The sequence below is a fragment of the Leptonotus elevatus genome, chromosome 10, assembly GCF_054856555.1.
Source record: "Leptonotus elevatus isolate MCC_2025b chromosome 10, RoL_Lele_1.0, whole genome shotgun sequence".
Lineage (NCBI taxonomy): Eukaryota > Metazoa > Chordata > Actinopteri > Syngnathiformes > Syngnathidae > Leptonotus > Leptonotus elevatus.
Genome location: NC_141248.1, coordinates 7,820,490 through 7,835,073, shown reverse-complemented (window position 1 = coordinate 7,835,073; position 14,584 = coordinate 7,820,490). Strand labels below are relative to the sequence as shown.

Sequence of the window (14,584 nt, the reverse complement as noted above, 5' to 3'; positions counted from 1 at the left end):
CTTTGAGAGATTAGATGAGTGATTTGATTCATGCTCTCTCTCACTCGCACATATTCTCTCTCTCGTTCATATCGTTATCTTTCTTTCACCCACCTGTCAATAATAGCGAGATGAAGCAAGTAGGGAGCAGCTGCTTTCGATGTTTCTGAGGTTGATCACCCTAAAAATGGGGTTGGGGGGGGGGGGGGGTCGGGGGGCAACAACTGTTCCTTCGGCCGACATAAAGTTCATCTTATAAATGCTAAATGAAACCACTCCCAAGGTGCATGGAACAGACACTCACACTGAACTTTTGACTTGGACTGCATTTTATTTTACAAAACACTGACTGTGGATTGTATGCTAAACAATGACTTCACAGTTACAGAAGAGGTTACAAGAATGCGAATGGTGTGCCATCTCTCACTGAGGTGTTCTGTTACCCTGGCAACCCCACTGAAAAAGTTCTGGCTACGCCTCTGGGCGCGAAGGTTATTTCATGGAGGGAGACTGACGTTGATTAGCCATAGTGCTTTATGACTCCCTGTAATGACTCTTTTATTAGCCTCTGACTAATTTATTAGTCTCTTCGTCAAGACGCCTGCTTGATTGCCTCAGATACTTGCTTACTTGTGTTTTTTTATTTTTTTATTTTAAATGTAAGGGTATGTTTTTTGTTTTGTTTTTATGGTTTTTAGGTACTAATAGTATATAAAATTCAACCCCCCCCCCCCAAAAAAAAAAATACTATTAAAAAAAAAAAGAAGCTCAATAAATAGTATTTTTCCTTCAAATTGCACCAATAGGGGGCTCAGGAGTAGAGTGGCCGTCTCCCTCCTGTGAGGTTGTGCGTTCGATCCTTACCCCTGGTGGCCATGCCAAAAGTGTGAGCAAGACACTGAACTCTGATTTGCTCCCAGTCGACCACTGGTGTGTAAATGGGTGAATGTGAGTCATTGTAAAGTGCTTTGGCCACCATGTGGTGTAGTTAAAAGCGCTATATAAAAAGCAGTTCATTTAGCACCAAATTAGTGGCAATTTTCTATTCCTCTCATTTCTAGCTCATGATTGTAAAACGGCCACTAGAGGGCAGCCGATACTGGTATTGGCCATCATCACGAGTACATAAAATAAGGCTGGTATCAGCCCATCCCTATTTATTTTTTAAGTGTGGGTTCAGTTTACAGTTGATAACGTCTCACTTATTAGCCCCACACATGTCAGTGGGGCTCAGAACATATCTGCTTGTGGTCTTATAAAATTGACCAAAATCACATTAAATCAGCTGCATAACGATTAATACACTTTCTGCCACCAAATTGTCAAATGTGCCGGGTGTCTTTTCAAGGACACACCCTCGCAATGCCGTTTGATTGCAGCCGTTGCAACCAATTGGATCAGTTTGTGGCCCATCATGTGTCAATTAGAAGCTTGATTACAGTGTCACACCTCATCTGATTTACACACCTCTGGTTACAAAGGAACCACACGCGTTTTGCATTCATTTTGTTTTGTGTTTATTGTTAGTTTCTATTAGAAAAGCTGCTCCAAACGCTTGTCTGTTCAGTCATTCCAGGACAATGAAGGTACACAAATACAGTTTACTCATACATGTATTGAGAGGGGCCATTGGTTTACAAAGTACATCATTCAATAATTGGAGGTTACTAACATGTGATATTAATTAGTTAAAAGAATACTTGACTCTTTGAGCCACTTTAAACAGTAAGCAGATAATATTTTGTCTATAATTAATGTGAAAACGTCATTATGTTTCATTAACACCCTTTAAAAACTATTTTCCTACTTGCTGTCGACTGAAGATGACATCACCTGTGCTGAGGAAATAGGTAACGACCAATCATGGCACACCTGTTTTCTGGGTTTGGTCAGCAAACTGAGCGGAAGTGGGAACATTCGTTTTTAAAGGTAGTAATTGTTTATGAAAAATAATTACGTTATCACATTAATTCTAGACAAGATTATCTTCTTTACTGTTGAAAATGGCTCAATGACTCCAGTATCCTTTAAAGATGCATCGCAGAGGTTGTCACATTTTTACTCACAACTGCCACCTCTGGTCTAAAGCGTAATTGCAGCCTCTGTGTCAAGCCTGTGCATGATACGCGTGCGAATATGTGCACTCGAATAAACTCTTCATTTTGGTCCGTTTTCTTAGAGTCTGAGCTGTGCTCTTATTGTTTTCAGTCTCCATCCCAATTGTGTCGTACGCTAGCTAACACAACACTACATGTCCAAGGTGGCGAGCATGACGTCACATGCATGATGAAAACCTTTAGCATTCAAATTTTAAACTCTGCAATGCATCTTTAAAGCAGTGCCGTCAGAAAATGCTGTCACTTGGTGAAAGAAGGCACAATCAAAAAACCTCAAGTGAATTTGCAATATCGCTAAGATCCGTCCTATTCTATCTGCTCGTAGCGCAGAGATTATAATTCATGCATTTGTTACGTTGCGCCTCGACTACTGTAACGTAATTGCTCACTTCTAGTCTTCCTATGTTTAGTATTAAAATTTTGCATTTAGTAGAAAATGCTGCAGCTAGACTTCGGACAAGAACGGGAAAGTCCGATCATATTACCTCGATACTAGCCAAAGTCAACTTGCATTGGCTTCCGGTCCACTTGAGATGCGATTTTCAAAGTTTTGGTACTTACATGTAAAATATAATACAGCTCAGCGCCTTCCTATCTCGTTGATATGGTTCCGGCCCCAAATCAATTGGACTTGACTTGAGCAACATTAAAATAGAGTGGCATAGTAGGCCTATGTGTTTGTCAAAAACTCAAAACTTTATTTAATATTATTGCAAGCCACTGACACCTTACGCAGTTTGAGTTTTCATTCTATTTTTTTCACTACTGCTTACACGCTTCTTGGATCCAAGCACACTCTTCCCCCTTCTTTTGGTATTTTTATTTTGTTTTGACACTTTTATTTGTTTTAAATCTGTATCTGACTACACATATTAAAAAATACATACGGTTTGGCATTAAAAGGATATGATGAAGGAAAGATGTGCACATTAAACTCATTTGATCTACTAAAGGGAGCCCGGGTACCTCTAGTAGTACTTTGAGGATCCCTGAACTACAGCATGACGTAAGAATACAAGCTCGGTTACTGCCATAATTACTGTTTTTCATTCTATTGTTTTATTTATTTTTACCAATCCTTTTTTTTATGCCCTACTCCGGTTTTAGTAGTAGTTCAATGGTACAATCCAGCCCATACACATCACTGCACTAGGAAAGGAACTTCTTCCTAAACCGAGGACTCCCTGTAATGCTCATAAGAAATTGTCAAAAACTACCCTAAGAAGACCGACTTCTCCAGGCCATCCTCTGCTTTGGTATACTCCAGGTGAGATTTGAAATACTGGCTTTTATACCGTTGGCTGTTCCGGACGTACTCTAGGTAGTCTGGCGTGCCAGGACAGATGACGTTATCGGCCAGCAGGATGCTCCCTTTCCTAAGGAGGCCGCACTCCTGCTGAAACAAAGTTGGTGTCAAGCAGGCAAACGTCAAAACGCCATCAGTAGAAAATGACCTGCCTCCATCAGTTTGGTGTCCAGGAGATAACGATTCTTCCAGTGGTCCAAGAAAACCAAGTCAAATGTTTTTACTCCAAACTTCTCCTTCAGTTTGGGGATCCACTCGCCAGATTCTCCTTCAACTAACTGCACCTGCAGAACAAAACACATGTGCACGCCCGTCTTGGACTGCTCTTTTTGGGTGATTTGAAAACGGAAGCTTTTACCTTATCGCCAACACCGGCCCATGCTATGACTTGCCGAGCAATAGCGGCATAGTCTGAGTTAAATTCAAGTGTGATGAGCTTGGCATGAGGTGGCAGCAAACTGGCAATGCGAACTGTGGAGTAGCCACAGTAGGTGCCCAGCTCAAGCACACAAGCTGGATTGGCCTCAGACACCACAGAGTCAAGAATGCAACCTATGGAAAACATGTAAAAAATATATGTATATAATAATAATAATAATACATAACTGAGTTCGATGGCAAATGTCCATGTGCATGAAGAGTCATCACTAATTTAAAAGTAACTAAGCACGAATACTTCATTAGTTTACTTGAAATTTTTCAAGTTTCATTACTTGAAAATGTACATTTCTAACAACTTGTTTTCTTTGGAGTAGGAGTTAAATCACTACTTCTATCTCTCTCTTCTTCTTTTTTAAAGATCTTTACTTCTAAATAAGTAGAGAGTGTCAGTACTTTAGCCATTCCTGAGAGTTTATTGCTACCTTTCTCGTCGCCTACATTCATGGCCCACTCGTTGTGGTTGCAGAAGTCATCAATGGTTTTGACCACGCTGCGAGGGTCTCCTCGTGTGGCCTTTTTCTGTACTGCAGCCAGGAGCCTCTGAAAGAAAACCGAAACGGTATGGGCAGGTACAAATTAATACTCGTACTGTATGCTATGTCCATTTGTTTTGATGCTGTTGTATCTGAAGTAGAAATACTAATTATATATATACACACAGACCTAAATTAAAAAATATATATTGAACTCACTTTTGAAAGGGGCATTTTAATGAAAGCAGACAATAGCTTCGGTAAATTGTGGTTAAAATTAGTGTTTTTGGACACTATTTTCTGTAGGAGATATTACACATGAAAAGGCCTTTTTTCGCAACACACAAAAAAAACATTTTACCTGAACAAATCATTTGAATTTAAAGTTCCCTGTCCATTTAATTCAGGTTGAAGTGTCCATTCCAGCCAGACTCAACATTTTTAACATATTTGGGAACCGTTGTCACATTACTATTGTTAATTCCTCTTCCCCCGTCGAGTGACCTCTTAACCGTGGTACAGAGACTGAACAGGCGTGTTCTCTTGTTTGAGCACAAACTTTATTTTAGCCTTCCAGCCAGGCGTGTTCTCTTGTTTGAGCACAAACTTTATTTTAGCCTTCCAGCCAACAGACGCAAGCTCCACTGCTCCATTTACTCCGTGGGCCGACACCGCCTCCCTGTGCCAAGGTGCGGCACTGCAACACTCTCACCCCCATCATTCTGTTCTTAAAGGGCCAGGCTTTGCCTGTAGCACTTTTCTGATATTGTCGATATTTGTTATCTTATCAACTTATGACTATAACTGCGACCAAAATGTATACATTTATTTGCTAAATCAGTTTGGTTGTTATGACTATCTGCATGGCTGACAGAATGTAATTCTATTTGAATTACTGTACATCCTCTTATATGCCAATTAAGACATGCTGTCTGTGGCCACACAAGACAAAATAACTACTGTGGTGGTTCCGATGTCACTTTGTCTCATAGACCAAAATCTATGGGGAGAGGTTTGTCTAAAATCTCACAAATGTTTCTAGAGGGAAAAAATGGTGTGCTGTAAGCACAGTTTAAATGCAAGTAAAAATAAGTAATAAAAGTTGATTATCTAAAAATGAAAACCAGTTAGTTGTTCATTAAGTGGACATGTGCTTTTTGTACTTATAATTGTTTTTAACCAAGCAAAAATATATTTTTGCCATTTTTTTCGCACCTGAGGACGTGTGGACTGGGTCAGCGTGTCCAGTATCCACTCCACAATGACATCATGCCAAACAAGCGCCAGGCCTCCATGATATTGTACAGCGCCGGGAATCACCCATTTATACAGAGCATAGAGTAGAACTGCTCCGCCAGTGCAGTAACCAACAAACCACCACATCCTACAAAAATCAGGGAGAAAGAACAAAAATCATTTAGGCAGGGTTGAACCTGTGTTGCTGTATACAAGCTCAATCATAAAAGGCGCACAGTGCTGTAATCACACATCTGCATAGAGATAAATGGAGGCTCTCATATCTGCTTTCACCCTCGCTCTCCCTTTGTACTAGGCTAATGAGATGGGTGTTTACTATGCAGTGACACACAATGTGATGAATACGGGTGTTAGAAAAAATCAATTCGGCAATATATCGCGATATTACAGCGCGCAATTCTCGAATCGATTCAATATGCGGCCAAAACGATTTTTAAACATCTATTTTTTTATGGGAATATTCAACAAAACGTCTTACTTAGGGTTAGGATTCACACATGAAGCATGGAAGAATGTTATATTAATGGAACATTAAGCCTTAATATTTTATTTCAGTGCTGTTCAAACATGAAAAAGACTGCAACCTGAATTTTCAGATAAATAAATACATTTTCATACAAATCTTAGTGTACATGTACAAGTTTACTGATTAGTATTTTGTAAATTTGAGTTTTAAAAAAAATCGCAATAATCAATTTATAGCTTCGTATTGAGATTAATCGGTATCGAATCGAATCGTGACCTATGAATCGTGATACGAATCGAATTGCCAGGTACTAGGCAATTCACACCCCGAGTGATGAATATCATTTCATATCAACTGCAATAAGAAGAGAGTCCACACAGTCTGTGTTAGTGTATTTTTGCCACACAGGGATAATATATAAAGCAGGACATAAAAGTGTGGATGAAATAAGTGTGTGTGTGTGGGGGGGGGGGGGGGTACAAGCAACATGAGAATTCCACGCCAAAGCTCCTTTCGTGATAATGTAGTGCCACTATGAAAGACCAGCCACGGTTGAGCTAATTCCTTGTGATTTGCGGTTTGAGTTGCATGGCAACTGGCTGCGGGTTAGGAACTGTGCCACAAAAGGCAGACTACAAGGAGTTTAACCTTTACTTGCACACTACACAATCCCACACTGCCCCCTTGTACGGGAAAAACAAGACATGCAAGTTGGCGTCACCATAAATGCATAAACATAATGGCATGCAAATGTGCATCATGGTAAGCATACAGAAAGGACTCATCTAAATGACAAATCTACAATATATGAGCTGTTATTGTTTTTGTTTTTTTACACGCACAAGAGTGAAAAGTGTTCGTCACGTGTCAGTGGTTCATAATAAAGGCAATCATGATTTTCACAACACCTGTTGAACACAAAACTCTCCCCGTTTAAGCCCACGGAAAGTCATACTCACATTTGAGAATGGAGCCGTCCTCACTGCCGGAGGCAAAACTTGCAAAAATCAGTAACACGGAGACATGTCGACATCTGTTTGCGCTCACATTCAACTCCTCCCTCTGCTTCCATCCGCCCCCCTTCTTGAGCGCAGCTCAATGTGAGCGTGCAAGGAATGCACGAGACCAGATTCCAGTGGGTTGGTCAAACCACACACAAACTCACACATAGCTCCACCTCCTCAGCACAAATACATTTATTAGGTTAGACTTAAGTGAGCGGCGTTTCTTAATACAAAATGACAGCCATTCTGCTACTGTTTTTGGTGTTCTGCAGTCAAACTACAAAGCACTTTATAAACAATAGAAATCAAACTTGAGTTGGTCACTCTGTCTGAATCCAATCAGGTTCTCATGAATATGCAAACAGGCTGAAAAATAAAAACTTTACAAATGATGCCAGCACCAGTCACACAAGTCCAAGTCCAATGACGTGAGACGAAGACAAGTTAGCTTGCAATCCACGGGTGTTTCAGACACTGAGCCGCCGTGGCTCTTTTTTCCGGCTGAAGATGCAACATGGTCAAGAGGAAGGAGCTGAACTGGGCCGCTTCGTCCTGCGGCCACTCGTACTTGTCCAGCAGAATTTCTAGCAAACTCCACGGCTTCATCTTGGAGATGCGCCTCAGCTGTCCTGGATGGAGTTGACAACAGAGTCGTTAGTTTACTCTGAATCTGGACGAGGTACACTTGGAAACAACTAAAGCCGGGCGGGTCTCGACTAGATTTTCAAATCCACTCGACAAAATTGCGTAATATAAAATAAAATTAAGTCAACGCTCGAAAGAAAATTGAGCAATCACTAAAATTCATGCGTATCTGGATTCTCCAGGATGTACCTAATGTTATGGCTAGCTAGTGTACATTGAGATGTTTTACCTTTTTGGTTGAAGAATCTTTTGGATTTTTTCCCCGAAAGGGCAAACTTGGATGGAAGGGGTCCCAAGAGCTCGATAATGTGTGCAATATGATCTAAAATCAACAATATCATCTATTACTGCTTGATACGTTGAATAATAATGTGCCACATTGTTATTACAATAATAATGATTATTATTTCAAAGAAAACAAAACCCAACCTTCTTCACGGGAGAATGTGGTCCCTGACTGGGGGTCGAACAAATAGTCCCCTGTTGCTAGCTCAAAAGCCTAGAGTATACACAAAAAGACACGTAATGTTGTTTGGGTTGGCTGTGATAATATGAATGTGATTTTATTGGCTCACCATGCAGGCAGTGCTCCAGATGTCAGCCGGGGTGCTGTAGTCGGCACCAATCAGAACCTCCACAGAACGGTATTGACATGTCTGGATGTCCTCCGTAAAGTGTTTGTACTACAGGACCACATGGATTGCATAAGAGACCACGATATGTAGTTTAGCCAGCAAACAGCAATGATGACAGGTTTAGCAGGTTATTCTCTCTAGCCATAATCTTACGCATGCTTTTTAGGTGAATTGTATTCATTTGATCTGGTGACCCATATCGATAATCATTCTGGCCACAACCAAGCTGTAATATTAGTTCTTTAACTACAACTGTGCTGTAAATGAACTTGACTTGACAAAAATACTCTATTTCTAATTCACATAACTTTTTTTGCGATATTTCTCTGGTTGTTCCAACACTCACCAACCAGCAAGCATTGCCCAGATCAGCAATCTTAATGAGCAGTTTGTCCGCATTATGTGGCAGCAGTAGGTCAAGAAGCCCCTCACAATCACTGATTCCTAAAAATAAATAAAAATTACAATTTTATAGATAGATCTATTAAATAATAGATAGATACAAATCATAGTATGTGACTCACTATATAAATTTTGAGAGTACCACTGTGTTGATGTTGTTTAAAATCTGGATGTAATTTATATTCCTTTTGTCCTTGTGTGTTGGCTTTGTGTTTACATTTTCCCCACCTGCCCGTCACCGAAAGCTTGTTTACAATATTTTTCTCGCTGTGCAGTGAAATCAAGTAAACATTCTGTGGTGCTAGTTACCCCACTTAATATGATGCAATACAGTTCTGGGCAACAATAGTAACAAACACATTTCTAAACTAAAAAGCAGTAAATAATAAGAGCTTTTGTCATCAAATTGAAATGCCATATAAGGACCTTAACTGATTAATACGTCACGTCATGTGACGACTTGTTAAACGCAATATCTAGATACAACTACACTACAAGGAAAATGCGCCTCCTTGTGGCCTTGAGCTGTAATAGCATTTGGTGAGAATCTCAGTAGTTTGTTCTGGAGAGCATAATTCTACAAAACAATGTTCTTAAATTTAGTTTGCTTACTTTTTGTTTTTAAGTTTCGTGTTCTTCAAATGAAAACCAGTCATCGCTTTTTGGTTCTTTGTTTCGTTAATAATCGGATGATATCGGTTGAAGCAGGTTAAGAATGAAACATTACTGACCATGAGGGGCGGAGTACTTGTCTGGCGTCTGGTGTAAAAATAGCGATCTGGAGGCAGAAAAGGGAGCATCTTTGGTGATGTCTGGCAACGAACAGGTGACGTCTCTGTGACTGAGCACAGGTGAGTCCAGCCTGTCGGACAACAGCAAGGTCCGTCTCCTTATTGTGACGTCAGAACTCGGAAGCAATGACTGACAGGTGGCGCTATGTGTGCTGGAAGCGGTTGGAACATTCGAAAAGTAACTGGGTTGTTTTTGACTGTAGTCAGATGTGTTCGCCTTGGCTCGCTGCTTCCTCTCCGTCCACATGCGTCGTTTTAGATGCGACCTTGAAGCCTTACTGGACTGCAGAGGGAAGAAATTGTAAGACATATCTCTTATCACTTCATTTAAATGAAACATATCGTACCTTTTCCCCCCACAATTTAAAAGTCTCTGACAATCATCAGTCAAAATAAAACACACAAAAAATTTGATTAAAAAAAAAAACATACATACACCACACACACGCAAATTCGCGATTCAGCATTCATATAGCTAATAATTTCAGTGTTCGAGAGGCCATGAAGATTGAAAAACACACATAACACTTACCCAATTCCCAATATTGTGGAAAACCCCTGTCAGTCTTCCCATTAAGTTGGACAAACTCTAAGCAGAATTGAACGAAATTCCAATTCATGACCCATGCAATAGTACAATATTTACAAACGTTTATGTTCAACACATAAAAAAATATACACACCTTTTTTTGTTTGGCCATCGAGCTCTCTGGAGAAGAAATAAAAAATAAAACTCAGAATGTGAACAATATATGAACAGTCCACTTTGGGGTACAGTCTACTTTAGTGCAGTTTGGTGGATTAGGGTGTATCTGTCCAAAGTTCAGGCACCGAGCATTTCTTTTTTTACCATCATATTTTTCAAATAATATTCAATACAGCCCATGTCAAGTTGTTTGCCAGCATTGCACTTCCACCTTCTCACATAAAAAGAACAAGGGGAGCGGTTTACTGTGTCACTGTTGTGTAATATATAGTAATGTTAGATATTTTGGTGAAAAGAAATGTTGTAGGTTTGACTAATCAATACAGAAATGTTCTTTTTTTTCTACTGAGGGCTATATAAATAAAAATGTAGGAAGAATTTGTGTTTGAAGAACTAATAAAATATGGAATGTGAGGTGCCGCTTAAAATGGTGGTGATTCAAGTTGGCTGTGTTAATTTCCACAACAGCGTAAAATGACCATTTGTCAGCTAAGTTTAGTGATATATTTGTAAAACTCTATTTAACTGTTACCCCTTTTACAGATTTGAACAAAAATTCTGCTCTAGCAGTCAAACATTAAAACCTCATCACTAACTTGGTTCACTGGTCAATACGGTGGAATCCGGAAGTTGCCATAGTTTGGTATCGGCTGCCAGTTTCTCAACATAAACATCGTCCACCTGCAGGAGGATGTTCTCTGGCTTGATGTCTGTGTGTATGATCTTGCATTTTGTGTGCAAATATTCCAAACCTTGTAGAACCTATGGTATGGATGGTGAAGAATTAAAGAAATGCCGCATGTATTCAGAAGATCTCAAGAAAGTCACCTGTCTGATGATACTTTTCACACAAGGAAGCGGGAGACCAGTGTAGTTGGATTTGACGATCCACCTCAGGAGCTGGTGGCCCAGCACTTCCAGGACCATGCACACATCTGGTAAGCAATTAAGGACATTGTTTGATACTAAACAGTACTTTTGTTGTATTTATTGGGGCAGTTATTTATATAGGATACGCTCTCCATTCACTCCAGAGATCCTGAAGTCATCAATGAGGTGCACAATCGTCTCACGTTTAGGATCTCTGGGGTCACTGTCCCTCACCTGGCGACCAAAAACATATTCAATGCGAGCAAATATCGACTAAAGCATGCTTTAGTCATCTCACTGACACATTTCAGAAGCTTGATTTCATCCATTGCTGTCTCTGTATACATCAGAGCACTCTTCACCACCTTTAGAGCGACAAAACGCCGTTTCCTGCATACAAATAAACAAATTCAAAGCCAGATTCAATGATATTTTGCATGTTAACTCATTCACTGCCATCAATTCATGAAAAAAAAAGACTATTAAAAATTAGGGGCGACAGGTCGACTTCACTAGTTAACTCACGATTAATCACAAATTTTATATCTGTTTTAAATGTACAATAAAAAAATTCTAGGTTTTCATACTCTGGTTAACAAAAGTGGAAAAAAATGTTAAACTAATAGAAATAGTTTCAATGAATTTTTGACGCTTATAGCCGTCAATGGCAATGAATGAATAAAAAAAAAAGAGAATACATTATTTAAAAAAATTGGGCGTCAGACGATTAAAATTTGTAATCATAATTAATCGCATGACTTCACTAGTGAACTCACAATTAATCACACATTTTATATCTGTTCTAAATGTACAATAAAAAAATTCTAGGTTTTCATAATCTTGTTAACAAAAGTAGGGGGAAAATTTTTAACTAGTAGAAATAGTTAAAATGAATTTTTGACGTCTATAGCTGTCAATGGCAGTGAATGAGTTAATCATGTTTTATTTCCCTCTAACTACACAGTAAATTTCGTAGAGTAAATTTTATTCTAAAAATACTATATTTGGCCCCACTCTAAACAGAGTAAACCTTTACACTTGGAAGAAAGTAAAATACTAAAAAACAACAACAATAAAACGCTCAAAGGTTCAGGAACGATCCCACGACCTTCAGCATGGAAGACGGCTCTACCACTTGAGCAATGTTAGCTAACATATTGTTGATGTGTCGCAAAGGAGACCAAAAATGGAGGGATACGAGGATTCCACCTGACACCTGTAATATATTGATATGGTAGGAGAGGCATGAGTCAGTGGTTAGGTTGGCTGTCTCCCTAGCCTGAAGGTTCTGTGATTGTTCCTCAACTGTTGAGTTTTTGTTTGTTTGGTTTTGGAATATTTTACTCTCTTCCGGGTGCAAACTTTACTCTGTTTAGACTGGGACTGAATAATCATTTTCAAAGTAAAATGTATTCTACTAAATTTAGTATGTACTTTGTATTTTGTATGAATGTTTGCTTACATCAAAACAAAATATTTATGCGTCAATGTGATATCTTACTGTTACCAGAAGTTCACAAAATCCCCATGGACATTTTCCAATTTGTTATATTTCCAAAATTTACTGAAGACGATTAGGGCTAGTGAAGAAAAAAAAAAAAAAGGTTGGCAGGACTCTCACTTTATTCTCAGAATTCTCACTTTAAAGTCAGAAATGTGACTTTAGAGTGAGAATTCTGAGATAAAAGTGAGAATACTGCCAACTTCACCCCCCCCCCCCTCACTAGCCCTAATCATCCTTCATAAAAATTCCCCATTTTAACTTCCCATGAAAATTGATCTGAAACGTTCCATAAATTTACCAAAAACAAAACAAAACACCCTTTTGCAGTCCTAATAAAATCCATACTTACACCATATCCCAGCAGAGCCATACAGTTGAAAAATGGCCCCATCCCAACTTTTTGACCACCTGGTATCTGTCCTCAAAAATCTCTCCAATTCCTACAGGATAATAACCGCCTGCAACACAATATGTCTTGTAAATCAAAATTGAGGGCCTGAGTAGGCGAGTCAAGGTTTGGTGCGGCGTGTTGTCTACCTATCCCATAATCTGCCGGGTTCTCCTGTTCGTCAAATGATCCCACAGGCTCAGGCGAGACAGGATGCGCTTCGACTGGAGGAGCTGGTCTGGCCGAGGGAATCGATTTTGGACTCTCGGGTGGAGCCGAGGGCTCAGGGGTAGAATGAACGCTCATTTGAGTATCAGTGGAGGTGACAGTGACAAGTGCTGATAGAGCGGCAGCATAGGATGAGGACATTCTTAACAGGAGCCTGCTGAGTCCAGATGACACTCAATGAGCAGTCAAATACAACATGGATATAATCAACGTTCTCAGCAACTTCATTATCGGTTCATCTTTATGTCCATCAATCACAGTAAGATTCCACGTCAACGTGGCCTTTCATCTATGATCGATGACGGACACATGGAGGGTGTTGGACTTTTGAAATTATAACCACCAAAAAAAAAAACTGTAACGGTGGTGTTTGATCCTAGTGGATACCTCCTTGTTTCTTGGGCTCCTTTTAGATTAGTGCACATGCGCTCATGAATGTTTGTCACTCGAGGTCGCTTGTTTGTGTCACTAGTTGTGTAGCCCTGTTTGTAGCGACATTTCCAAAGAGCCATGCAGTGAATGCTCATGTGTATTTTTAGCCAGACAAATATCAATTCAAGCTCCCAACTGAAACCAAACTGTTCTCACTATTGCATGTCATCTTAAATACAATGGTAGTGACCTTTTTGTTGTTCGAAAAACATGATTCAGAAGATATATATCTTTAACAAGGGAAACACAGTAGATTTGACATGCAGAACAGATTGCTCAATACACTTGCTGCGGCACTACGCTTTGTGTCGAGTACAAGCAACGCCGCATGCGCATGCATGAGTATAGTGGAAACAAAATCATATTTATTCCTACTAAATAAAGTCTGACTCATATGGAGGAACTTACTTACTTGGTGTCTGCTATATTCCGTTATAATACAGTTTATCCGTAACAAGGAAAGTGAACCCTTGCATGAGGCCAACCATACAAAGTTCCTCAGCGGCTGAGGCTCAGCCTAATGTGCTCTGGCCCTCTCTGGTGGGACTGCCGACACTCAGTCCAGGAATAGCCAACCACTTGACGGGTATGCTGTGTCCCTGCATGGCTGGAGCTACAACGCCACACTGTGCTCATGAATCTATACTGGACACAGTATTAGGGAGGGAGGCAATATACAGTAATGCAATATGACACCCGTGTGAAGAATTTTGTCGTATTGAAAATAGTAGAGGCAGTCACTGTCAAAGACTTATTAAATTATAGCCGACATAACATGGTCGCAATAGAAAATCATTTCAAATAGGCTTTTTTTATGAGGAGAGCCAAAAACAGGGATAGGGTGCTAGACCGGGACTAGGATGGCCCCAGTTAGGCCGCCCAAAATATATATTTATACGGTGAATTATTGTCTCAAACACCCCTAAGTGTTGGTTAAGCC

General features: G+C 39.8%; 2 protein-coding genes across 3 annotated transcripts; both read right to left on the bottom strand.

Annotated features, from left to right (window-relative positions):
- Positions 1-1,472: 1,472 nt before the first annotated feature.
- Positions 1,473-7,159, bottom strand: comtb (catechol-O-methyltransferase b). Its single transcript, XM_086085944.1, has 6 exons — positions 6,999-7,159; positions 5,532-5,700; positions 4,266-4,383; positions 3,761-3,954; positions 3,555-3,686; positions 1,473-3,489 (listed from the first exon to the last, which is right to left on the bottom strand). Coding segments are annotated over exons 1-6 (795 nt in total). The 5' UTR covers positions 7,001-7,159; the 3' UTR covers positions 1,473-3,309.
- A 109-nt stretch (positions 7,160-7,268) lies between these two features.
- On the bottom strand, positions 7,269-14,167 carry LOC147166920 (SRSF protein kinase 3-like). 2 transcript variants are annotated; one of them, XM_086087028.1, is made up of 15 exons: positions 14,057-14,167; positions 13,134-13,366; positions 12,946-13,054; positions 11,395-11,482; positions 11,239-11,326; positions 11,051-11,157; positions 10,819-10,984; positions 10,200-10,225; positions 10,049-10,105; positions 9,457-9,799; positions 8,670-8,767; positions 8,264-8,371; positions 8,118-8,187; positions 7,918-8,010; positions 7,269-7,672 (listed from the first exon to the last, which is right to left on the bottom strand). In XM_086087028.1, the coding sequence occupies exons 2-15, from the start codon at positions 13,351-13,353 to the stop codon at positions 7,488-7,490; spliced, it is 1,758 nt and encodes a 585-aa protein (XP_085943154.1). In that variant the 5' UTR covers positions 13,354-13,366; positions 14,057-14,167; the 3' UTR covers positions 7,269-7,487. The 2 variants fall into 2 exon arrangements, with proteins under 2 accessions (XP_085943154.1, XP_085943153.1); XM_086087027.1 differs by having other exon boundaries at positions 13,134-13,369; positions 14,057-14,158.
- Between the last annotated feature and the right edge of the window lie 417 nt (positions 14,168-14,584).

Bases quoted from the DNA above. Each gene is read 5' to 3' on its own strand.
- comtb (XM_086085944.1), bottom strand. The intron at 3,687-3,760 runs GTAAAAGCTTCC...TTTGTTCTGCAG, and splicing joins GGGCCGGTGTTGGCGATAAG to GTGCAGTTAGTTGAAGGAGA. The intron at 3,490-3,554 runs GCAGGTCATTTT...TTGTTTCAGCAG, and splicing joins TGGACACCAAACTGATGGAG to GAGTGCGGCCTCCTTAGGAA.
- LOC147166920 (XM_086087028.1), bottom strand. From the start codon at position 13,353: ATGTCCTCATCCTATGCTGCCGCTCTATCAGCACTTGTCACTGTCACC. The intron at 11,483-12,945 runs GTAAGTATGGAT...ATTTGTATGCAG, and splicing joins TGGCTCTGCTGGGATATGGT to GAAACGGCGTTTTGTCGCTC. The intron at 8,372-8,669 runs GTGAGTGTTGGA...GTGGTCCTGTAG, and splicing joins TGGGCAATGCTTGCTGGTTG to TACAAACACTTTACGGAGGA.